The 27406-nt window shown below is 39.6% G+C and overlaps 1 protein-coding gene across 7 annotated transcripts in view; it reads right to left on the bottom strand.

Moving 5' to 3' along the window:
- Nbas (neuroblastoma amplified sequence) overlaps nucleotides 1–24444 on the bottom strand; it is a 368280-nt gene extending 343836 nt beyond the window's left edge. For 4 of the 7 annotated variants that reach the window (XM_011243895.2, XM_006515215.2, XM_006515216.2 and 1 more), the window contains exons 1-9: nucleotides 24281–24443; nucleotides 22327–22381; nucleotides 20852–20888; nucleotides 19680–19757; nucleotides 19323–19370; nucleotides 14114–14157; nucleotides 8229–8362; nucleotides 4741–4874; nucleotides 3565–3663 (exon numbers count right to left, since the gene is read on the bottom strand). In XM_011243895.2, coding sequence (XP_011242197.1) covers nucleotides 3565–3663; nucleotides 4741–4874; nucleotides 8229–8362; nucleotides 14114–14157; nucleotides 19323–19370; nucleotides 19680–19757; nucleotides 20852–20888; nucleotides 22327–22381; nucleotides 24281–24394 — 743 coding nt within the window. In that variant the 5' untranslated portion in view covers nucleotides 24395–24443. Of the gene's footprint in view, nucleotides 1–3564; nucleotides 3664–4740; nucleotides 4875–8228; nucleotides 8363–14113; nucleotides 14158–19322; nucleotides 19371–19679; nucleotides 19758–20851; nucleotides 20889–22326; nucleotides 22382–24050; nucleotides 24225–24280 lie in introns of those variants that run through there. The other 3 variants (XR_003950086.1, NM_027706.1, XM_030246924.1) reach the window with 3 other exon arrangements.
- Nucleotides 24445–27406: the final 2962 nt, after the last annotated feature.

The raw sequence follows: 27406 nt of genomic DNA, 5'->3' as shown, positions 1-27406 counted from the left end.
GTCTCCAGAGCCTCCCAGAACAGCCATGGCCCCAATTACAGGGTGTGGAAGACAGCCTCGACCTAACTATTCTTCAGCAACACAGTTCACCCCAGCTGCCAACCACACACTTAAAGGCAACCTGATGGCCCAGCTATTAGTCTCTGTAAATGTCTCAAGTTTCACTTAAAAGAAAACTTATTTCCAGAACAGTATGTTTTCAATTATCCAGATACTTGTCATCTCCCTCTGCACGTTATGACTTGCATTATTAATCAATCAGATACTTCCCACTGAATGTGTAAACCATGAGTGTTAAAATATTCAAAGGAAGGCCAAAGGGCCTCTTGTTCTTTCACGATTACTCAATTATTTATACAATAGTGCTATGGCTTAGGTGTAACTCAAGGCTCTGGCTCCATGTGTTGAAGTCTGATGCCCACTGTAAAATACTAAGAATATACAAAATTAACCTAACTCTAGTGCTAAGAGATGGAAGCTTTTATGTGTACTAGGTAAAACAATTAGGAGGAACCTCCATGATTAAAACTTAGTGGTAGATATGCTAAATGGGAGCTGGGAGCTCTCTTCCCTCCATTCTCTTGCTTTCTCCCTCCATTACCCCCACCCCCTCCTCTTCCTGCTCTCTTTCCATGTGATTATCTGAAAGGCCACAGGATTCTCTGCCAGCATGAAGACTATTCTCCAGATAGTGCTCACAGACCTTAGACCTTCAGAACTATAAGCCAAAATAAACCTCTTTCCAAAAGAAAGAAAGAAAGAAAGAAAGAGAGAGAGAGAGAGAGAGAGAGAGAGAGAGAGAGAGAAAGAAAGAAAGAAAGAAAGAAAGAAAGAAAGAAAGAAAGAAAGAAAGAAAGAAAGAAAGAAAGAAAGAAAGAAAGGAAGGAAAGAAACATGCCTCCAGTATCTCCTGATAGCAAGAACAGACTAACAAAAACAGCTTCATTGCAGCGTGACATACATCGTGACATAAGGGATCTTGAGGAGTAACAGGCAGCAAACCACATTTAATAGCAACTGCATCATGTTACCCATTTAATGAGATCACTGAGTTGCACTGAAATTGTTGGCCAGTGTCATCAAGAATTGTAAGCATGAATATCTTTTCAAAAGGACATTTTCTTCCCACAAAAGAGGAGGAATTTTCTCTGCCTTTCAAAATTGTTGAAAAACAGTCTAAAGAGGTTAATACTAAACAGTAATTGTGTAGTTATCAAAGACCTGATGGAAATTCAAAGTGGAATAAATTAAATTTTGCTTATCAATATTTACAATTAAATTAACAACGAAGACTAAAAAAACTATACACTATAAAAACTAGTCAGTGTCATTTAAATGTACACACATCTTGTATCAAGTCCTATTAAACATCAGTGTTTGTGAGCACATGGTCATCAAGACTGGCTATACACTCCTCAAGTGCAGGGAGCACTCCAGCTCTCCTCTAGCAAGCATCCCACCCACCTTGTAATAAATGTGCAATGTCAGAGCTGGAGAGATGCTCACTGGTTTAGAGCACTTGCGGCTCATGCAGAGGACCTGGGTTCAAATCCCAGCACCCATATAGTGGCTTACAACCATGTGTAACTCAAGTTCCATGTAATCTCACACTGACCTCTGGGGGACTAGGCACACGCATGGTACATACACACATTCATAGAAAATATTCTTATATATAAAATAAATGCATCTTTAAAAACAATTTTAAATTCAGTGTTGATTCCTCAGAATGTAGATGAGGTAAGGGACTCCTTCAGCCAGATCCACAGTACAAACAAAAATAAAACCAGCAGACCAAAGAAAAGGAAGACACTGGCGGCACGCTGGGTAGAGGAAGCAGGGGGTAGGGCAGAGTATGACCTAGTCTGAGGGTTTAAGGAGGGCTGACTGAGGTATGGAGGGGAATAACCAAGCATGTCCACACAGCATATTCCCAAGCTGCCCAATTAACTTCTGTCTCATGTTACACTATTCACCACCTCAATTTCTCTTCTTGAACAAAGCTTGCAGCATGAGACAACACAATGAATTTCATAAAAAAACATGAGTTTGTGTGTTATCAACTTATACCAACTCTACTATGGCTGATTTATTGTGTACTTATAATATCCTGGTAACTGATGAATGTCGCATGTTCATATTCTAGAGAAACAGAAAATAAACAAAAGCTTGATAAATATTTTACCTTCTTTCATTTAAAAAAGACCACACAGTGAAAATATAAACTGCAAAGCAAATGTTTTGTCATTCCCAGTGGGATATTTGCATTCATCTCTGCATGACAGCAATTCTCAACAAGAAACAGAAGTGCCATCTATCTCCAAACTGATGCTATCAAGTTACATGACTGTAGAATCAACGGGAGCTCCTCCTTGAGTTTAGAAAACACCTTTCTACAACTCATTAAATAGACCTTTCCTGCTATGAAACATACTGTAGGGTGCTTAGATTCTCACAGGCTGGGATTACAGGCATGCAATGCCATTCCTGGGTTGGTAATTAACAGGAATCTTTAGCTAACCAGAGAGTACACTTTAAAGGAACACATGTCACATGTATTGCATACAAAGCTCTACATGATTCAACACTCAGCATTCTCCTTTTGACCTAAGGTTCATCTGGCTTCTTCCAAAGCAGCCTCCCTGCTATTCCTAGACAACACCAAGGACATTTCCAACTCGGAGCTAGCGATTCTGTCTGTAAGAGCCCTAATATACTGATATCCAAAAACAACTATCCTAACCTCCTTGCCAGTCTTTAACCTAAACATTTTTTAAATGTGTGTGTGTGTGTGTGTGTGTGTGTGTCTCTGTGTGTGTCTGTGTCCATGTTTGTATCTGTGTGTATATCTGTGAGTATCTGTGTGTCTGTGTGTGTATCTGTGTGTCTCCATATGTATCTCTGTATCTGTATGTCCATGACCATATTTATTCAAGTTCAATTTCCATAATCTTAAAATTCTGAGCAAAAAGCTATAGACTTGAACATGAGTGGCATATAAAACTTGTCCACATTCTTAGTAAGAGACTCAAGAATAATAACAGAGAGTTTAAGACTCACCAGGAAACATACACCCAATTAAAAATTCAAAACTCATGTGACATTCATCTGACAAAAAATATGACACTCCTCCCATTTAAAGAACTAGACAAGTTACTTGGCCAACTTACAAAATATATGCAAAAAGCAGAAAAGATATGAAGAACAGAGAGCAGGTACTGAGAGGAGCTGTGTAAATAATAAGGAATTGGCCTGCCTCTGAAGGCCTTTTCATCTGAAGGCATTGCATGCATAGTCCTTCAGCCCTCCAAACAACACTGAGGTATCATGGACACATAAGAAAAGGTCCAAAGGGCCAATTGGACAGGACAAATTTCTCAAAGACATTTCTAGTATCTTGTCTCCTTCAAAGAAGTTCACCAAGCTAGACCAGAGGCAGAAGGGTCAGCATGTGAGTACAACATTACAAATATTAGACATAATTTTACACAGGAGGACAGAATGATGAAGCCAAGATTCCTATATGCACCTAATAGTCCAATAAAGACGAGAACAACTGCTTACCTATGACCAGGGTGGTAAATAGCAGTATTTATTCCATGCGGATAATGACCACTAAAGCTGAAACTGTGACTCTCTTGGTAGCTCTGATTTGTTCCAACACTACATTAAAGAAGGCACAACAGAAAGAAGTACCATTAAACCACCATGGGCACCAGTAGATACTATAGCAGCACACTTTAAAGACAGACAACACTCGAAACACTGTTGAGGATATACATATATTAAAAAATACATGACAGTGTGGATATAACTGATACAATCATACTGTTTAAGAGTCTGTAGTTTCATATAAAAATAAACTACATCATCCTATGGCCAAGCAATTCCAATGGAAGATAATGACCCAGGAGGTATAAGAATGTTTATCCATAAAGACTTATGGAAGAATGGCCATAGTACAATCTATGTAATGGTCACAAATGATCCAGTTTGCATACAGGTCTATATAAACAAATGAATAAACAAACCATTATATATCTGTGTATCAATATGTAAATACATTTTATGCAATTTATGAAAGATGAATCATTGGTAAGATGGAATAAAGTAATGATATGCAAAAAAACTGATACATTTCAAAATAGGCTAAATCAATGAAATACATTTAGCAAAAGACTGTATGCCACATGATTCTATTGATGTGAACTATTTCAATGAGAAAAACTAATTCATAATTAAAAATAAAAACTTTTAAAAATGGTAGTTGTCATGGGTTAGATGGGAGCAGAGGGAGGAGGGCGCTCTCTAGCAATAGTGGTGATGTTCTATTTCTTGACAGAGGTCTGAATGGTACAAACCAAGGCACCTATCAAACTCATAGGGAGCTACACATAAGACCTGTGAATCCTACTATATGCATATATCATCTCAGAAAAAACTATGACCAAATAGTGAGCACAATAATATGTATTCACAGGGATTTGATGTTTTGTACACACTATGAAATACAAGATACAACTGATTAATAGCTGGCTGGAGGGATGAATAGGTGACTAGAAATATGACATAATGACCTTCTAGCCAGAGAATTCAAACACAAATGTATGAGTATGTACACAAGTCTTTCAACATGCCTAATGTACTTGTAATTACTCATAAATGACAAAAAAAATCAGTATCTGACACTAAATCAGAAAAACAAACATTACATCAAAATGCAATCCAATGAATTTTTACCTGACAAGGTAACTTCTAAGTTCTCCCCGGTAATTGATGACCAAGAGCTCTGCAGACCACTGTGCACTGGCTTTGTATTCTAAAAATACCAACCCAGCAATGGCGTAGCTTAAGTCCCCAGCAAAGACAGATGCCTGAAAACAGGAGAAAATGAAGTCATTATAGAGACAGCAGATAAATTAACACACCCTTAACTGATCAATATCCCAGATCCTGGCTCTGACACCAAGTTTAGACCAGGCTCCTAACTGCTCACTTTCCTATTCAAATTCTCTACAAAATAAAGAGGAAAAGAGAAAAGCAAGCAGTGGCACCATTCTGCCTCTTTCAAACACTATTCTCCACTGCACAGCCTATGCAACACGACTTCAGGCACTTTCCACGTGCCCACTCAGCAACGTAAAGGGAGAAGCACAGCACTCCGTGTCAGCCTTCCCATCAGGCAACTGTGTATTCGGCCACGCAGATGGAAAGCTCAACGGCTAAGCACCGCTGGAGGGAAACATAACAATATTTGACCAACAATGTGACCAGAATCCTCTATCTTGGCTCGAAGACTATTTTAGAAGGCTAAAGCCAAATGAGAGTCAATAGATGGCAAGGTTCTCCAGTCTCTCCTTACTATTACTTAAAAATGAGGCACACATTTCTTTCAGTGATAGTGTCCCGCTGTAGCAGGCAGAGGAAAAAGGCAGTCTGTGAGCCTCTGAAGATCAGTCGTGCTTTATATGTTGCCACGTCACGTTCCCACAGTGAACAGCGCAGCCCACCCATGTCCCTGTGTGTCACTCCTCCCATCTGTGTAGTCACTCCTCCCATCTGCAAGCCTCAGGGCAAACAGTGCATAAGCCCCTGGCACAGGCTGCTTCCTTGGGTTTCACTTTTCTATAAAGCTCCATGAATGCAAAACTCAGTGTCAATTACCATTGTCTGCCTTTTATTATATTAATCCATCTCTTGTCAAATTAACTTACAGGGCCACAGAAATTGAAAAACAGAGAAAGAAAGAAGGCTTTTCTCCAACATTATAAATAGATCTTCCTGATGTGGAATTATTTAATAAATATCCAATCGAAGCCTAATCCAAACTAAGAGAGTCTACAAATAAGAAAATATCAAAACACATGCTAAAGTTCACACTTCATACCAAGGCAAAACTCCAAAACATCTCCTAACATTTAATAATGATTACAAGTTTAAAATTATCATGTGATAGATATACTATAATTAAATAAAATACATCACCCATAAATTTCACCTGTTCCTCACTACATCTACTTGGAGATGTAAAATTACACTTAACCATATAGATAGCTCTCATGATAGCCCTACTGGACAGCACTAGCCTATTAAACAGTAATTTGAGCCTTAGCTTCTACAGTATGAGGCATTCTTTCCAATGTTTCCTCTTGTTACTTCTTAGGAAAATCTTTTTCCATATCATTGACTTTCAACATTAACTTCTTAGATTGGTCCCATTAGTTTTCCTCTATTCTCCCTTTTAGTTCCTGTCCTTTTTAAGGTAAAAGTCCGGTTTCTCTGTAAGTGGTTTCTGCTGCAATGGCCCACTGATTTCTTCTCTCACTATAACCTAGTACAACCCATCCTATGATTAAAGTAAAACGGAGATGTCCTAAATGTAATTATGGGGGCCAGAAGACAGAGGAATAGCAGTAGAAGGCAAAGCATGAAACCAACACACAGTTCATGCAAAAACCCTGATTTAAATTCCATCAGGACCAACCACAGGCCCATGTGTCACGTTACTTGACTGTTTAGCCAGTCAGTTTATAAGCAATGACTGCTTCTCCTTGCAGATGGTCCTCACATCCTAAGCTTCCCTACTTCCTGCCCTCCCACCCAGCTATCCCAGAGCAGTGCAGACCCACTGTAAGCAGTGCTTCCCTTCTCCTTAGTCCACAAGAGCTCCTTACTCCAATCCAGGAGACAGTTTCTAACTAGTACCTAGCTTTGCTCCGAAATACGGGAGAAATTTTGCCAGGTCCTAATCCTTTGTTTTTCTGGCTAGTCTCTACTATGACTCAGTAAATACTTTTGTTTCAGACTTGCCTTGATCTCTTTTTTTTTATGCTTTTTTTTTTTTTTTTTTTTTTTTGGTTTTTCGAGACAGGGTTTCTCTGTATAGCCCTGGCTGTCCTGGAGCTCACTTTGTAGACCAGGCTGGCCTTGAACTCAGAAATCCGCCTGCCTCTGCCTCCCGAGTGCTGGGATTAAAGGCGCCCAGCTTTATGTTTTTTTTTTAAATTGGGTATTTATTTCACTTACATTTCCAATGCTATCCCAAAAGCCCCCCACATGCTCCCCCACCCACTCCCACTTTTTGGCCCTGTTGTTCCCCTGTGCTGAGGCATATAAAGTTTGCACGACCAATGGGACTCTCTTTCCACTGATGGCCGACTAGGCCATCTTCTGCTTCATATGCAGCTAGAGACACAAGCTCCGGAGGGGGGGGAAGGGAGGTACTGGTTAGTTCATATTGTTGTTCCACCTATAGGGTTGCAGATCCCTTTAGTTCCTTGGGTGCTTTCTCTAGCTCCTCCATTGGGGGCCCTGTGATCCATCCAATAGCTGACTGTGAGCATCCACTTCTGTGTTTGCTAGGCCCCAGCATAGTCTCACAAGAGACAGCTCTATCTGGGTCCTTTCAGCAAAATCTTGCTAGTGTATGCAATGGTGTCAGCGTTTGGAAGCTGATTATGGGATGGATCCCCGGATATGGCAGTCTCTAGATGATCCATCCTTTTGTCTCAGCTCCAAACTTTGTAAGAGTTTACTCATTTCAACTCATTCCTTGTTACAAAGTAGATTACACTTACATAGTATACTCCAAATACAAATAAATAAAGAAATACTATAGAACTTCAATTTCCTAACTAGATGTCAAATATAAAGAACATGGTTTATTGACAGGACCCTGATATAGCTGTCTCTTGTGAAGCTATGCCAGTGCCTGGCAAACACAGAAGTGGATGCTCACAGTCAGCTATTGGATGGATCACAGGGCCCCCAATGGAGGAGCTAGAGAAAGTACCCAAGGAGCTAAAGGGGTCTGCAACCCTATAGGTGGAACAACAATATGAACTAACCAGTACCCCCTGGAGCTCTTGACTCTAGCTGCATATGTAGCAGAGGATGGCCTAGATGATCATCAATGGGAGGAGAGGCCCTTGGTCTTGAAAGATCATATGCCCCAGTACAGGGGAATGCCAGAGCCAGGAAGCAAGAGTGGGTGGGTTGGGGAGCAGGGTGGAGGGAGGATATAGGGGACTTTCAGGACAGCATTTGAAATGTAAATGAAGAAAGTATCTAATAAAAAGAAGAACATAGCTTATTATTCTCATTTATACTTATAATTTCACCTCTCTTCACACTCGTCCGTTGCAACATTATACATAGCACGCGCGCGCACACACACACACACACACACACACACACACAGAAATTCATTATTTAAAGTCCGCACATACCGGGGCAATGACAAAGAGCTCGCTGCCCATAAGATCAAACACCCTTACAGTCCCTGTGCTCTCGGCATAGGCCAGCAGTGTGCAGTCGTAACTCCATGCTACCCGTCTCCACTGGGGCTTTGGGTCTTTTGGAACTATAACAAAAAGAAGAGAGGTATTTTAGACAATATATACTAAAGACACTAACTGTTTTAATGACTGCAACTAAGGTAAATATACAGTAAGTGCCTCATCTCCTCAAGTGACCTAATGCTTCAGTGAAGACAACAGCTCCTAGGGACCTTCTTCAAGACATAAACCATGGCCAACTCTGGCTCCATGACTTCATAAACAAAGCAGGTAACTGCTGTTAGAGCACCCACGGGTGCTGAACATGCCCTAGACTAGCAAGAGCTCAAGGATGAGTTACTCCAAATACTTATGAAGTTAAAAATAAGCAAAAGCCCAGAACCCAAGTTCTTAAATTGTGAGTTGCCATTTTGGGGTTGCAAATCTAACTATGGGAATCAAGAGAAAGTTGACAATAATAAAATATTTGAACACACAATGACCAAAAATTGATTCAAAATCAAACACATACTGAATCTGAGGTGCCCCTGGCAGCATTCACCCACACTCTGCTACCTGGCTGAAACATAGGCTCTGAGCATACAATACATGCACTTTACATATATATGACAAATGACACCATACAACAGCAGGGATGACTGACTGAAATCCACCTCAGACTCAAAACGACTGTATGTGGTAAACCACAATCTCTTTGTTATACATACAAATTTTTCTACTCATAGAAATATAATTTTATTTACAGAAAACAAAGACTTTTAGTATTTCCCTACCATCATTCCTTAGCATGTGTCAAATATTTGGACCTTAGTGTGTTAGAATGCTTGGTTTTAAAATTGCTATTTGAGTTGATAGCTTAAAAAATTCTCCAAAGAATTTTAGTTTAGAATTAGGACACAACTTCCCACAATTTCTAAATGGTCTTAAGCATTCTTCTGCCACTTTATACTACATACTTATGTGAGCACAATCTCAGCAGTGATGACTACAAAGTCAAACTGTCAGTCAAACTCTGCAAAGCACTAAAGATGCTTGGCATCCTGGAGTAGCATTAGGCAAGTCCATCTATCTCAGGAGTGTGAAGGTTTGCTTTCATCTTCAATAAAAAGGAAACATATACATTTTCATATATTTATTGATAATAAATCATTGAGCATTTTATTTTTAGACCTAGTATATAAACCTATATTCCTGGGTTCACGTAAAATTTTCTCAGACAAATAGGAATTACAAATAGAAAAAGTTTAAGTACCATCAGCCTACAGAGTTGGTAAAATAGCAATTATTCCAATCTACTGAGTTCAGCTCCTCTAAAAATGCAAAGTACTACAAGTAAAACTGAGATCCTTTATGTACTGATAGTATATATTCCATGGATATACAACCTAAGAAATGAAAGAGGGAAATATATTGAGGTAGATGAATCAAGAGCTATTCCTAATCATATTTTAAGATTTTGATAATAAATACCTTAATAATTCTAATAAAACCATATGCAAATCAATTTTAAAATTACAAATATAACTTCCAGAAACCTCATTCATAAATGATGTCCAAAGCATATGAGAACAGCATGTGCAAGAGACACCTATGCTCCTGGATTTGTCATGCTATTATTTACAACAAGAAACAGAAAGTGTGTTAATCAACTGATCCTACCCCACCCCTTTTTGTGTTTTTTGTTGGTTTTTTTTTTTTTTTTTTTTTTTTTTTTTTGGTTTTTTTCGAGACAGGGTTTCTCTGTATAGCTTTGGCTGTCCTGGAACTCACTCTGTAGACCAGGCTGGCCTGGAACTCAGAAATCCACCTGCCTCTGCCTCCCGAGTGCTGGGATTAAGGCGTGTGCTACATACCCATTATCCCTCATGGATAGGTACAATATTTTGATGCCTATGTCTAAACTAAGTGCTAAAAATGGCCTTGATTTGGAGGGAATCAAATATGATATTGCATTGTTTGCAATTTAGATCAATTTTATAGGGATGTTTAGGGTTGTCTTGGTAATATTAAGACCTGAGTCTAAATACCCTGGAAGTTATCTACGATGAAAAACAGGTTAAGAAGGCAACTTGGGGACATTTGCTTAAACATCAGCCTACAGGCATTCATAGCCATCACTCAGCAGGAGCAGCGGATTCCATAGCAGTTTACTGTGTAAAGCACATTCTGCTCTGGGTAAAGATGAGCACTACTGTCTGTCTCTTGACTGAGATGGGTAAAGGTGAGCACTACTGTCTCTTGCCTGAGATGGGTAAAGGGGAGCACTACTGTCTCTTGACTGAGATGGGTAAAGAAGAGCACTGCTGTCTCTTGCCTGAGATGGGTAAAGGGGAGCACTACTGTGTCTTGCCTGAGATGGGTAAAGGGGAGTACTACTGTGTCTTGCCTGAGATGGGTAAAGGGGAGCACTACTGTGTCTTGCCTGAGATGGGTAAAGGGGAGCACTACTGTCTCCTGACTGAAATGAGTTATGTCTATTGTTGTTCATCCCTGGTTGCTACTGAGAATGTGTATTACACTTTCAATGAAAAAAATGTTTTCAGAAAAATACAAAAAGAAGCCGGGTGTGGTGGTGCATGCCTTTAATCCCAGCACTCTGGAGGCAGAGGCAGGCAGATTTCTGAGTTCGAGGCCAGCCTGGTCTACAGAGTGAGTTCCAGGATAGCCAGGGCTACACAGAGAAACTCTGTCGCAAAAAAGCAAAAAACAAAAAACAAAAAACAAACAAAAAAAATACAAAAAGAAAAGGAGAGAAGGGATGTTGGATAATCTGAGACAGTAGACTCACTTTGAAAACTGGGTATTTCATTTCAAAATCTGGGCATTTAAAATAGTTTATGATTTCTTATTCTTCATGTTGAGACATACATTTAAAACTCACTCTTTCATGGCATCTGACAGTAAGCTGATGAGGCTTTGGGAAGTCAGAGGCAACCAGGGGCTGTCAACCTGCACATCCTGAACTTGAAGGCCAGTGGGCACCCTCTCGGCATTATTACAATTAGCCAGAAAATGAAACACTCAACAAAGAAGCTCTTTGAAAAGTCTAACCCCATCTGCTACTTTTAGGACAAAAAAAAAAAAAAAGGCTGAATTAATGGTCTAGCAAGCAGAGCCAAGCAACTTCCAACCCACATTTCAAATATTCTCAAATGGCTTATCTTTTATAAAACAATAATTGAAAAATATCAACGTGGAACCAAATAGCTTCTATTTCAGTTTACAGACTCTGCAATATGTAGTTTCAAAAATGCATTAACAATAATCTGGCTCTCCTTCTCTGGGCACACACATGAAATATCATTTGGCATATGGGAGTGAGTCCCATAAAGATGAGTCAAATAATAAGCAAATGATCATTGCCTTGCATTATACAAAATAGAGAGAAGCCATTAATGCAGCATTAAGGTCATAAATCCCCACATCCAGAAGCCAGCAAAATAAAGCATTAGTTCTCGCCGCATTATCTCATCTAGACTGCCACATTAACAGTACATACTAAAAAACTCTTAATAAACACAATTTGTATGAAATACAGAGTAGTTCAACTTTCCATTTTCATGTTAACCTGTGGCTTTTCAGGTTACTTAGTAGCTAAGAGCAGGTACCTAATGCCAATACTCAAAAGGATCCATCCCAATATGTCAGGATCACTGCAACACTGAGCATGCTCAGAAGAAGCCCTATCTCAGACTCCCTACACCTTCAGCAGGCGAGAAGGCTGAACTGATGAATATGCAATTCAACAGCTCACACGATTCTTCTGGAGGCTTCGTGACCTAATATATGACCTAACATAGCAACTACTGTTGAGCATACTACATGAAGTAAATGCAGGGAATATCTGAGATCCAACTTTATAGTCTACATTTAAACGCTGTTTTGCCTTATTATCTTGGAAAGGCTACTCCATAGAAAAGGCTTATCAATGCACAAGGTCCTGCTGTGGTCTGTATACACAGTACACAACAGGAATACAAAGCATAACTGATAATTATTCAAAAATGTGTTATGTACTATAGTATACAAAACAAATAAACATTTATTCTCAGAAGTTTCCAAAATTAGCCAATAGACAAACACACATTCATTCATAAAAATCATTTCACTAGCTTCCACATATCATTACCAACTTAACAGAGTCAAAATCTGTGAAAACCATGTGTAGGAAACATGATGGGCACTAGACATGTATGTAACCACCATGTAGAAGAGCCCTGCCTTCAAAGAAAGTACAATCTGTTATGATTGAGTGGGAAATATTCCCCACACAGTCCTGTCTTTGAACATTTGGTCCCAGGTGGTAGTACTACTTGAGAAGTCGTATATGTTTTTAAAAGTGGAGTCTTGCTAAGGGAAGTGGCTCAGTGGGGGGTGGGCCTTGAGTTTTTATAACCCCACCCTGCTCCACCCTCTCTTCTGTAATTCCCAACTATTTAGCCAATCATACAGTCCTGCCTCCATTATTGACTGTAAAATCTATGCCAATAAATCCTTTCTTCCTTAAGTACTTTTGGTCAAATTTTTTGTCATACAATTAGAAAAACCACATAATCTAAATTGGGAAACAGAAAAAACAACTATTATATTAAGAAAGGAAAATCAGGGTTAAGTTTTGCAGTATCAGAGAATCATGGATATTCACAAATGGTAGGGAAGAGAATACAGAGGAAAGGTCTGCAGAAAGAGCTCCTATCTGACCTCACAAAGGCAGGAATAGTTAAATTAATGCAATGCAAAAGCAGAAGCTTTCTGTCAGAAGAAACTTATCAAGGGAAGGAGGCCCGACTTAAAGTCAAAGACTTAGTTAAGAAACCACTCCCTAAAATCAGGCTGCAGTAAGCCTGCAGACCATTTTCCTAATTAGTGATGATGGCAAGGGCCCAGTCCATTGTATGGAACCATCCCTGGGCTGGTGGTTCTGGGTTCTATAAGAAAACAGGCTGAGCAAGCCATGGGAAACAAGCCAGTAAGTAGCACCCCACTCCATAGCCTCTGCATCAACTGCTGACTACAATCCTGCCCTGTTTGAGCTCCTGTTCCGACTTCCTCTGATAATGAACAGTGTGTAAGCCGAATGAACCCTTTCCTCTCCAGCTTGCTTTTGTCATGGTGTCGCATCATAGCTTTAGAACCCTAAGACAGATGGGTAAGCTAAGGTGATCCTAAATCCTGAGTTACAAAATAAGAACTCAGTTCCACAGCCAGGGGCAATCACTGACAAGTTTTAGGTAGATTCGCAGTACCTAATAGTTACTGTTTCACATGTTCTAAGGAGCTATCATGCACCATCATGTTAAGGTGTACATAACTAACTCACATAATTTCTCTATAACTTAATATTTTAAAATTATATGCATATTACTAATAATACAAATGAGGCCAGAGACTCCCATTAGCTTTCTGACAATTAAATAAAATATCTAATCTTAAACTTATAAGTATTAGTAAAGAAAGATCAAATCCCATCCTTTTTTACTAGTTCTTGTTGAAGAACTCTGAACTTATAACTAAATATTTATCCCTGCATTGATTCCAAAATAGAAGATTACACTTACAAATTACTCTTTCAGAAAAAAAGTCTTGAATATTTTAAAACACAATTTAAGTTTCAAAGTCCTAAAACATATATATCAAAGCAAAATATTTAAAGAAGATTAAAGATTGAATAATTATAATTTAAGTAAGTTTAATATAGTCATAAAAATAATTCTACTAGTAAACTCTTTTGGAATATCTATTTGCACTTGACAGGAACATTGTAAACCATTACTAATTGATATTTTTTCATATGTCAAAATTTTGGAAACTCTTACCTTGACATTTCCCAATAATTGATGTAAAATCATCTTTTGCAGACCTACAAATATATGAGAAATAAAAACAATAGTTTCACCTAAGGACACCAATATGAGATTCTATGAAACACCTGAGATCCTGTGGTCTAGACAATGCCTAGACGTAAGAGTAAGTCATCCCTCTGTCACACAGATGTGGTTTAGTGTCTCAAATGGAGTCTCTCATTAACAGCAATCTTCTCATTACAGAAATGGGGCTAGAGCAGGAGCACAGAGCTCCAACACAAGTGTGCTGAAGCACTGTCTTATGATATAGCAGGAATGCCTCTACCAAAGGCCCAAGAGTCGGACTTAGTACATCAAGAACGGGACCCAAGTAAGACTATTAATTAAACCTCCACACATGGATACCATTAAGAACCACTAATCCACACCATATTACAAACTCTATCACACAGAAAAAAAGAGGTATAGGATGTATACTTTAATAAATCACAAACATAAATAGGTTATAATACATGAACCAGTGACCTGTATATAATCTGTAATCTTGAAATACATAGCATTGCAGTATAATTAGAACAAACTGTATGCAAAACAAAAACTGGTGAACTTTCTAGAACATAATTTAATAACATTTACCTAAAACTTTAATATCTATACGATTTGATCTAGAAATTTCACTTCTACAAAGTTATTCCCAGAAAATAATTAGATTTATATAGGTATCAAGGAAACAAATACAATCTAACTTATAAAGAAGAAAAACGCATCAAGTATAAAGAAATTTGTTAAGTTTTGCTGTGCACATCTAATGAAATATTATGCAATTATCATACATGACATGAAATGATTTCATATTAGATTAATTTCAAGGGTTACTTAGGGGGAAAAGTAACATAAATTGTAAAATGTAAATTAAAATTTATAAATCACAAGAGTATTTTGGAAATTGGTGTCAAATAGAATAAACAATATTATCTAATCACAGAGAGAGAGAGAGAGAAGTTCTAAAGAGGGTGTGTCAAAATATTAATAGTAAAATAGTTGAAGAGTCAAACAAATTTCTAGTTCTTTCTTTCTATTGAACTGTATTTTCTATTATTTCTAAAGGGTCTATTTAAGCGTTGTTTTTTAAATAGTTTACAAAACTTTTAATATTTTAGCTATTTTCAAATGCTGTTATGACTACAGACATAAATACAGAAATAAATATCTAAGACAACACACTGATCAGCTCCCACATGGAATGAGGCAAAAAGAACTCACTCAGAAACAAAAGTGACCTGATTTCAGCTCAGTCTCTGTGAGTGAGACCAAGGGTTACCGTTGCCCTTCCCTTAAATAAAATGGGACGACAGCACCTCACACCACTTAGAGAAAACACTGACTGTGTGTTGCTTTCATCCTTAATGTGATGGTAAGGAGTGCTGCTATTGTGCTAGGGAAGAGGAAAGCCTATAGAAACAACGGTTTTGCTAAAACATCATCCATCGTTCACTTTAGTTAAGCAAACTCTAGGGTGGGAATATTTACAAATGTCTTCATAAGAGTCTCTTCGTGTCTTTGCTGGGTTCTTTCACAGCTTCTAATTAGTCCCCATATAAACAACAACCCACAGCCATATGGAATTATTACTTCACTATTTAAGAAATAAGGAAACATATTAACCAATTATAATGTGTAGCTGCTGGCAAATTACCAATTAAAAGAGTAATTCACAAATTGTTATTTTATCCAAAGTCAGCCCCTAGCACAGGCAAGTTAAGGACAGCATCCTAAATGACTGACAGCATTTAACACAACACTGGAAAACTGCATCCCAAGTATTATTGCGAAAAGGGGGCCTACCTCTTAAAAACTCAACTGCTTCAGCTCTTCATGTCTCTTTTCTCAGTAACCGTTCCCCATTTTAACTGCTTCCTAACAACAAATAATGACCTATGATACTAGAAACAACTCCCACACTTGAAACACCTTCTCAGCATTACTACAATCATTACTTAGACAATCTTACATCGTACCTTGTGGTTTAAATAGGAAATGGCCCCCACATGTCCATGTGTTTTACCACTTAGTCCTCAGTTAGTAGCTGTGTCTGAAAACGTTGTAGAACCTTTAGGAGGTGGACGTTCAACTAAAGGAAGTTAGTCACTGCAGGAAGGCCTGGATGTTATATAATATAGCCCAGCCCACTTTCTGTTCTCTCGCTGATTCCTGACTACTGATGCCATAAGACCAGGCAGCCTCATGCTCCTCCCATCATGCCTTTCCCACTAGGATAGACTGCATCTCCTTGGAACTATGAGCCGGAATAAACTCTTTGAACCTAAGTTGGTCCCATTAGGTAGTCTGTCTTGCAATGTTTAAAGTAATTAAAACACAAATGTTCTTCACTATTGTAGATAGAATGCAAGTGGAACAAAAAGAGCAAGTGTCTTTAAAATTAAAGAACAGCCCAATATAGTGGCACACATCTGTTATCCAAGCAAAAGGATTACAAATTCTAGGCCAGCTGGAGATCCTATCTCAAACAAAACTTCCAGAACAATTGCTGCTGACACAGTTTACTTTGGGGAATTTCCTTTGCCTTTTTTCATTGCTGATCATTCCTCACTTACTGGGAAACAATTCCTTTTTGGTTACTGCAAAGTCAATACACGTGCTTATATTCATTCAACAAAAGCAGCAGAATACCAGCTCTGAGCAACGCTACACCCCCATAATTCCTCTTACTATCTGTTCTTCATATTCCTCAGGCAAAGACCACATTTATTCATTACGTGTAGACTATTAATTTGTATTAGTTCATGGAAATAGACAAGTAGAGAGTGATGTTTTTTGAGGGGAATTGATGGAGCTACATCACCAGACCAATATTTGTAGAAATATATCATCCTGAGAAAAAGAGACTATCCCTAATTATAAAGAAAACACAATACAATCAGAGCTGCAGACTCTCATTCACTCTATACTCCTGGTAGATGGCACATGGTGGAGTCATAAAAAACAGAAGTGCTAAAGGTATAAGAGGGATGCACCGCATCTATACCAAACCACAGCATGGCTGAAACACAGAACTCAAAACCTGAGGGGAGAAGAACAGATCTTGAATTCTTGTACAGGGCATTTAACCACATGTGCCATCTCCTCATTTTTAAAGTCCAGGATAATCTGCACAACCTCTCAGACCTGCCCGGACTCCGTGAGTTACCAGGAGTACTTACAACACCCAGCCATGGCATTAACTTACCAAGAATAACAGTAAGCGTGCTCAATGTTACAGTTGTTGTGGTGGGAGGCATTCCATACACAGTGTGCTCTCAAAGGCTTCCTGGTGGAGCTATTTGCACACCAAAGTTTGTGTACACAAAGCTTTTGCAATTATTCTTTCATCAAAAAAATGTATTAATAAGTTCCATGAAGCTTGAGTCAAGCTCTACATGTCAGACCTCAGTATCTTGATCACACCACATCATGCCCTGACTGATATACCAAGAATCAGTTCATCCGTCTTCTCTTTTCCTGGGAAAAGTGAATGTTGTCTTCTGACTGCTGTGTGTAATAAGGTATATACAAAAAGCTTGTTTCTCAAAGCACTCACAGAACTGCAACAAACTAGTTCTATCAATCCCTGCAAAAAATACAAATTTAAACACTGCCAAAAAAAATTCTTAAAGAACTTGTTTAAAAAAAAAAAAAAAAAAAAACAGTAACACAGAAGGATTCATATAGCCACAGTGGGTTAAATTACAGTAACACAGAAGGATTCATACAGCCACAGTGGGGTAAATTACTTAGCGTGCAAAGACCATCATCATTTTCTTGGTGGCTTGGGTGGACTCAGAAAATCTCCCCACATGAAGCCAATGATAGAGAAAAGACCAAAGGCTGATCCAGTACTGCTTAAACACATGGGAAGAAAAACTAATCAAAGACCAGTAGAAAACTAAGACCAGTGTGATAGCAACTGAGTAGGTACCAGTACTGCGGTAGTCAAGAACAATGGAGCAGCAGAAAAACATTTCCATTAGTATCTAAGAATCTTTAAACCTCTTGCCCTTAACTTTTCTCTTGTTTGTGCATGGTGTAAATGCCTGCATACATCCACATTCACATATGTTTAGGTGTATACGTGTGCATGTGCAAACCTACAACTGACAACAAATATCTTCCTTATCAGCCTCTGCCTTATATGCTGCACCAGGGTCTCTTGTTCAGACCAGAGCTTACATTGTCAGCTGATATGGTTAACCAGCTTGCTGTGGGGATCCCATTTCTGTCTACCGCAGGAACTGGAATTCCAGGCAGAACTCTGTGACTATACAGTTTTTTACATGGGTTCCAGGAATCCAAACTCCACTCCTTTAGATAGCACAGCAAGCTATTTATCTGCTCAGCCATCACCCACGCCCTCCACTTATATTTTGACAATCAATAGGTAAGCTTTGCCTAAGAAAAGGGAGAGAGGCCCTCAGTATCAGAATAGTTAGTGTGTTGATGCAAACTTCACAACACTGCAATGACTTCTGAGTTTTGTCTTTATTTATGTGCATGCCAGAGTGAGTTTATGTGCACCATGTGCACACATGTACAGATGGAGGCCAGAAAGGGCATCAGATTCCCTAGAACTGAAGTTACAGGGAGCAGTAAGCCTCCAGGCAGGTCCTGGGAAGAGAACCCAGGTCATCTACAGGAACAAGAAGTGTTCTTAACCACTGAGCCATGTGCCCAGCCCCTAGAGGTGTATTTTAGATGAGAATAAATCACTGAATGTCACTGACAGATGTCCAGTAATCATGCCACCTTGGTCTTTCACAGACCTATAACCATTGATTGACACATTTCTGCCATTATTGCAAAGCTGTCTGACTTCGTTTTATATCTTGAGATACCTTATATTGCTCTAAACAGTTGACCCACCAGCAGTAACTAGTCAAACAAGTTGGTTCCAAACTTCTAGAATATTATCTTCATTTCATTAAAAAAAAAATCATTTCTCAGGCGTAAGCAGAGTAAACAGAAAAGCACAAAGATGAGCAAAGCACAAACCACTCTGAGGGAGCATCGCCTCTAAGTTAACGATCGACACTTTACAAAATTAACTTGTAGAAAAATTCCTTCAAATGCACCACTTTGGAAAATATTTCAAGTCTTATTCCTATGTATAAGTAGTAGTCTGTTTTTGTCAAGACATCTTCCATGCATAGGGACACATTAGCCTTACCTGATCTCCACACACTGGTCCTGGACAGCAGCCAGAAGCTTGCCATTGCTGCATGGGAGACAAGGAAAGAAACCCTACTCTGAGTGCTTGAGTCTTCAGCATGCACACAATTACAACACAATCAGGTTTTTTACGTTCTGCTTTCATTATCTACCTTCTGGTTTGACAATTAAATTAATATGCAGGTATAAAATCATAGAAAATGACTTAATATAGCTTAAATCCCTATGGTCAAACAATGGCCATATGTAAAGATCAAGAATGAAAGCTACAAGGACCCCCAAAATCCATGTCTGTGTTGTGATTTAGACAAAAATGCAGTTAGAAGAGTTTTAAGTGGAATTTACACATACTTACTTTGCGAGTACCAAATGCCAGTTTATCTGTTTATTGACCAAGCGAACCAGTCCATCAGGAAGCAAAAACGGAGCAGGGCTGAAACCACAACATAACAGTTAGCTTAAAACTGAGCTACGACAATCATATGGAAGAAAGTAATAACTACATCTATAGAGAGGTTTGATACTAGGATATAAATCTTGAACATGAATAAACCTCAATCCAAAGCTACTAACTTGACATCTGAAATGTTAACGAGGTGTTTGGGATAAACACCCCATGGTGTACTAACAGCCCATACACTGGCCAACGTAGCCAATTTCCTTATTCATCTCTTCCCTACTAAACTCTGCATGATCAGAAATAACAACAAGCACATGTGCACACATACACACATATACGTACATAAACATATGTGCACACATACAGACAAAAAAAACTAAATAAAAAACTAACAACAACAAAAAAAAAACCCACTGAGCAAGTAGTTCTATAGGAGATCAAAGGTCTCTATATTAGGACTATCTTATCTCCAGAATTGTTAAGTTTAAGGTTAGCAAAGAGCTACTACAAACACTGCCAAATGCAGAAGTTTATCACTTTATTAGACTACTTATTTCCCTGTACAAATAAAACTAATTGCACAAAATATAAATTGAGATATTAATTTGAACATTGTAGCAACTATATAAGCAATTACTGGAGAAGTCTGCGAAAAGCACATTTTAAACCGGGTTTAAAAAGTGTTTTATATCATCACCCCTTCAGAGCTGAAACTCGCACCACAGCTGAACATAACAACACTCAAAGAATTCAAAAGCATGCAACAAGCAAAATCTGAAGAAGTAACACACAGCAACTCAACCACTGACCATAGCTGATGTAACAATAAGAGTAAAACTGTTCTTGTTGTTAAGACACATACAACACACGGATCCAACATACGGGCATTTCCTAGGCAGTTGAGCCCACGTCAGAGGAATCAGGGGTCATCAGGAGATGATCAGTAATGACTAAGGGAACAAGAACTAGCAAGTATACTGAGGTGTGTGGCATCAGCTTACACCAAATCCTTGAAATCCTAATCTAAAAACCAGGTTTGCCTGAATGTCAACATCTCCACCAGAATCAGATATTCAAACCCTTAAATAATCAGAAGACAGTAATCTTTGTAAGAATTGAAGGCTCACCTGTACCAGATGTACTGACGCAAAAATAACAGATGATCTAGAATAAAAAGAAACACTTGTCCTTTAACAGTTACTTGTAAACAACTTATAAAATAAAGCCAACTTAATATATACTATAACTTTTACAAGATCATATAACTTTTTATATTAAAATCCAAGTTTGCCAGGCAGTGGTGGCACATGCCTTTAAATCCAGCACTTGGGAGTCAGGGGTAGGAGGATTTCTGAGTTTGAGGCCAGCCTGGTCTACAGAGTGAGTTCCAGGACAGCCAGGGTTACACAGAAAAACCCTGTCTCAAAAAAACAAAACAAAACAAATCCAAGTTTATGGTTTTTGAAACACTGAAATATTTCCCAACTACAAAATTTCAAAATGTTTTGAGATGTTAAATCAAGCCATTACTAGAAATTATAGTAAATTGCTCTTTAAAATAAAACTATACAAAATATAAATCAAGATATAAATTTGAACATTGTAGCAACTATATAAGCAATAACTGGAGAAGTCTGTGAAAACCCAATTTTAAAAGGGTTTAAAACTGTTTTACATCATCACACTCTCACACTCTCCTCCTCCTCCTTTTTCTTCTCTCTCCTCTCTCTCTCTCTCTCTCTCTCTCTCTCATGCACTCTCTTACACACACACACACACACACACACACACACACACACACACTTCCATGCACGCAGCTAGGCACACCACGGAAGAAAAGTCTGAAGAACGTCATCTCTAAGTTGCAAAATAAAGAAAATTCTATTAAAATATGTCGGTATTTATACTTTCAGTTTTTTCTACAATTATTTTGATCAGTTATATATATATTTTCTAAATAAACCAAGACTTCATTTATGATTATGAAAATTGAATACATTAGAACTTATATAAAATCACAGCTAGCCACAAATTTTCTATTTCTTTAAATTGAATTTTCTCTTCATAAGGAACTCAGATGTAAATTGAGGACGGCCTTCAAGGCCCGAAGGCAGGTAGTTACATTCCCAAAGAACACTGTGGCCAAGTCCCCACAGCCAACCATTACAGCAGAGGGCTGGAGAGCTGCCTCAGTGCCGAGGAGCACTGGCTGCCCTTGCACAGGACCTAGGTTTGGTTCCCTCCCAGCACACTCATGATGGCTCACAAACACCTATAACTTCAGCTCCATGGGATTCTACATCTCTTCAAATCTCCATGGGTTCCGGCACACATCTGGTACACACGCATGTATGTACTTAGGCACACACACACATGCATACATATAATATGTAATAAATAAATATAAAACAACACTTAACTTGTCAGCCTAGAAGAACTATATCAATCTGTTAATTAATATTATAAAGCCCTCATGGTTCAATAAGGCTGATGCTCAACTCTTTTTCAGACTCCTCCTGGTTCATAGGTAAAGTGCATAGTTGTGAAAGGAGAAAAACCTGTCTATGAACTATATAATACATAAAATGCAAGGCCTCTTTACCTCTGATTGCTTTTGTGATGATGAATGATGCACCGTGCTTTCGGTTGCCTCTGAGCTAAAATAAAATAAATAAATAGATAAAAACTTACAGTTGAGAATTTTATAATACTTGAAACATTTAAATTTATGCTTCTCTACTTATATCCAGAGCACTGAATACCAGCATCAGTATTTTAAAACTTCTTACAGGTTGCAATATGAACTGTGTGTAGTAGCAATAAGAGTGAGAATTATGTTCATAGATCCCTGTCAGGAAGAACCCCAAGGTGAGGTTAGAAACAGTTTCCACATCAAAACACCAATGAAAAGAGAAGGAACCACAGGGGCAGAGCTGAGCTGTGTGGTAGAGAACTTGCCTATGACGTTCAGGGGCCTGGGTTTGAACAAAGACAATACTAATTGCCCAGTCAATGCAGTCTATAGGGCAGGCACAGAGACCTAAAACAGATTTCACTAAGAGGAAAAGTGATTACCTATTGTGTATCCATGGAGACAATGTTATTAACAAAACACAGATATGTAACTACTACAGTAATTAATTTGAGTCCACAAACGTAAACTGAATGGCACTGTCTGTAGAATAAAGAATAACAAATACAGTGAGTAGAGTGCTTTCAAGTTCTACCAAGAATAAAATGAATAAGTAATCAGTAAGAACAGATACGTTACTCCCTAGGACGCTCGCTTAACAAACATGAAGGAATCATCAGGGAACAATTTGGCACAGTGGAGGGATATAAAGTTGATCCCAGGCAGAGCTTATAGGGCAACAGCTGTAGGAAACAGATGTAGAAATCAATAAAGAAGGCAGATAAGAAAAGGCAGAGGACAACGAGATTTCAATATAAGTTGACTCCGTGTTGTTTTTTTAATCAACGTATAGTGCTAAGCATTGAGACAGTATTACAGACATTTCTGAAATGCTAGATATCTTTATCCAACTTAAAGGCGGCAGCAGCCTCTCAATTTCATCATCTACAAAATGTCCACGTCACTCACTAGAAACCGAAACGAATAACAATATATGCAGCTTTTTGCCATTACAAGACCTAATTGAAGACAAGCAGAATAAATACTCAGAAGACAAGGTAAAGGAGCTCACTGGGCCAGATTTAAGAGTCTTCCTAGCCATGCTGCTTCCCCAGGGCCTAACACACGGGCATGCCAGGCACTTGATACCATGTATGTCAAGTAAATGGGCCTTGGGCTCCTGCTTTCACCCTATGACCCGAAGGCTTTCCCTAGGAAACTAGTAACTCCAGGGTCCATAAGTTGGCAAACACCACAACTTTGTCTCCAGCAGAATTGGAGAACCGCTGCTTCTTTCTCTCCACTCCCTTGGCATTCTACTCAGCCAGCACTTCGGGCTTGGTAATGAGAAACGTTCACTGGATTGGCTATCTCTCCTCCACACTGCAAGTTCCATGAAAACACTGTCTCTGAATGCCCAGCAGCCTGCACCATATCTGGGGTCCGAGTGTGTGTGTGTGTGTGTGTGTGTGTGTGTGTGTGTATCACACACACACACTGAGAGAGACAGAGACAGAGAGAGACAGAGACAGAGAGAGACAGAGACAGACAGACACACACACACACTAGTAAATGCGTATTACTGAGACTTTTAAAGGACGATAGAGTCCTGCGAAATTCTCCCGCCACAGGTAACAAGATTACAAGGCAAGTCCGGATATGACAAGGACCTAGGGAAGAAGAGTGACACTGACCTGCCGAGAGGGTGACAGCCTGAGTGGGGATACACAGCCGAATTCGGAGCCAAGGCTGACTACAGACACCCTTCAGCGAGCCCTGGACCCGGCAGCCCCGCCGTTGCCAGGAGACAACACAGCTGCTATCCCCGCTCCACTTGCACTGCGTGGCACCGCGACGTGGCTTTACACGCCCCGCGCCCGCGCCCGCGCCATGCCTACAGCCTTAAAAAGAGAGCCCGGCTCACCTGCACTTCTGTCTCAGGTGGCCATTCGGTATTGACCAGCAAGTCATAGAGAATCGTCTCCTCCTCGTCCGCAGAGCCGGGACTCAAAGCCGGCGCTGACTCGGGGGCCGCCATGTTGGCCGGGAACAGAGTGGTGGAGGGAGGGGCACTACGGCGACTCGCGCGGGTCATACTTTCCTGGACGCGGCCGCTGGTGATTGGCAGAGTGAAATGAATTAAGTGCGGAAAGGGAATGCTAAAAATGACAGAAAGGGAATGCTAAACTTGACAGATCTGTGGGTCTAAGAATGGCCTTGTCTTGTATGAGATATGTCTTGGACCCTGGTCCACTTTTTGTTCATTTGTGCCTGAAATGAGTCAAGTCACTGAACTTTTCTTACCCAGTCAGCGTCTACGAAGCTGCAAGAACCTCCCAGAGTGCTGGTGTTCATGTACAGATTCTTCTGCAAACACAGAACGTGTTCGGAGAGTGGACTTTAAATGTACCAAGGGGTTATTCAGTTCACAGGAAGGGTGCTTTAGGCACCTAGAAAAAAACAGTGAGGCTGATGAAGACACCCTGTAACAAGGAGAGCTTGTCAGCTGTGTAAGAGAGGATGTCCTAAAAATCACCATACAACATGGACTAGCCTCAGACCCAGTCCTCCTGCCTCAGACCCAGTCCTCCTGCCTGAGCCTCCCCAGTGCTCAGAGTACAGAGATGTGCCATCAGGCCCAGCCCTGGGCCTTCAACTATAGGTAGAAATTGGGTTCACTGGAAGTCAGGAGAGAATATATCAGTTAGGAGGTGCACAAGACATAGGAAGATTACGTTGCTATAACAGACAGGGTGAATAGAGAGGCCAAGCTGAGAAAGGGTGTGGAGGACGATAAAGATAGGGCAGCTTGAGGATTCCCTAGAGGGGAAACTTACCTCATTTGCTTGCTCGTTTATTCATTCATTCATTCATTCATTCATTCATTCAGCATATGCCTGTCTTTGCAAGGCCCTTTAGTGTAAGCAGAGCCAATTACGACCAAGACGACCACATTGTTGTTGAGTTGAAAAGAAGTGAAAATTCACAAGATACCTTTCAGAAATTATCCTGTAGAATAACCAACTTAGTGCATTAGGCAATGGTATAATAAAATGCACAACTGGAGCGTGTCTAATTGTTCCCATGTCTCTCCAAGTTCATCTGCACCTTGTACTCTCACAGCTAAACTTTTGCCACACACACACACACACACACACCATTCAACTTTGCTGTTTCTAAGACAACAGACACACATAAACATCAGGAGATCTGACACGGATGTTCTTTGTACACAGAGGTTGTACCTGATGTGGCTCTGCTATTGCTCTCTCATCTCCTTCCGGTTGTAGTTTAAATGCCACCTTCCCTCCGAACTCTTGTTCCTGTCTAAGTTCACACTCACTTTCTTCCCACTCCAGCTTCCCAGCCCTCCCCGTGCCTGCTCAGGTTGTCTGTTTGTTTGTCTGCTTGTGTGTTTAACACAACATTTGTTATCATTGGATATGCTATGTGATGTATAATTTATTTTACTTGTGTACAGTCTGTCCTCATCCTCCAAAAATGTAAACTCTAGCCCAGAAGAATGCAACGTCGTCAGGTATAATAGATTCATTTCACAGACGCACCGTGTCCCCAGTGTTTAGAGCAGGGGGCAAAATTCATACTTCCAAGAGGGTAGAGAGATGGCTCAGCAGTTAAGAGCACTGACTGTCCTTCCAGAGAACCACTGTCTTAGGGGTTTACTGCTGTGAACAGACACCATGACCAAGGCAACTCTTTTTGTTTGTTTGTTTTTGAAGATATATTTTATTTTTATATGAGTACACTGTAGCTGTCTTCAACACACCAAAAGAGGGCATCAGATCCCATTACAGATGGTTGTGAGCCACCATGTGGTTAACTGGGAATTGAACTCAGGACCTTTGAAAGAGCATTCAGTGCTCTTAACCACTGAGTCATCTCTTTTGTGATTCAAGGCAACTCTTATAAGGATATCATTTAATTGGGGCTGGCTTACTGGTTCACAGGCTCAGTCCATTATCATCAAGGCATGGTGGTATCCAGCCACACGTGGTAAAGGAAGAGCTGAGGTCTCTACATTTTCTTCTGAAGGTTGCTAGGCTTCCAGCTTCCAGGCTTGAAGTCCACACCCACAGTGACAAAACTCCTCCAACAAAGCCACACCTCCTAATAGTGCTACTCCCTGGGCCAAGCATATTCAAACCACCACAACCATGATTCAGTTCTCAGCATCCACATGGCAGATCACACCTGTCTGGATCCAGCACCATCACACAGACATACGTGCAGGTAAAACACCAATGCACATTTATAAAAAAGTTATGTGTGTTTCTGTGTTGACTAAGTAAAGAATTTTCAAAAGCAATTTTTTAGACAGACGTGGTGTTTTGCCCCTGCAACCTTAGAACTCCTGGTTGCGAGCAAACCTCTTGTATCTGTCTTTTGCATAGTTCTCACTACACAAAAATTTTCAAATCACTTATTTCTACACACTCAAAGTATTTCTTTTGCAGCAGTGATGTCTTTGCGTCAAGCTCCCAACTGCAAACGAACCCCAGCATTTTCTTTTCCTACTCCATACAGTATAACAAGTCAAACAGATGCAAAGAGCACTTCTCACCGGACATATTATGGACTACCATAAGGTAGGAACTCTTGGTAGGGAAAATGTTAGGGTCCCCACTAGAATTATACAGTTCCTCAGAACAGCACCCACTTTCAACTATGAACACCTTTCTATGTCCAACCTCTTCCCTGTCTTTCCTTTTGACAGACAATGGGGTTACTTTTGCTCTTTCCATTTTCCCTATCGTGTGATCATACAGCTACAGTAAACAAGGGATGTTTTCTTGGGCTTGAGATGTGAACTTTCATTCACAGATAGAAACATTAAACTTACAAAACTCTATCACAATAGACCAAAATTCATGAAGTGTTTGAGCCAGGCACAGTGGCACACACCTGTGATCCTAGCACTTGGGGGGCTGAGTCAGGAGGATGCCCCTAAGTACAAAACCAGCCTGAGCTATGTAGAAAGCCTTTAAACAACAAACAAGCAAACAAACAAACATGGTGCTTAAGAACCATC

Source organism: Mus musculus, chromosome 12 (genome assembly GCF_000001635.26).
Source record: "Mus musculus strain C57BL/6J chromosome 12, GRCm38.p6 C57BL/6J".
NCBI lineage: Eukaryota > Metazoa > Chordata > Mammalia > Rodentia > Muridae > Mus > Mus musculus.
Note: the sequence above shows the minus strand (reverse complement) of the source record. Positions and strands in the feature narration are given on the sequence as shown.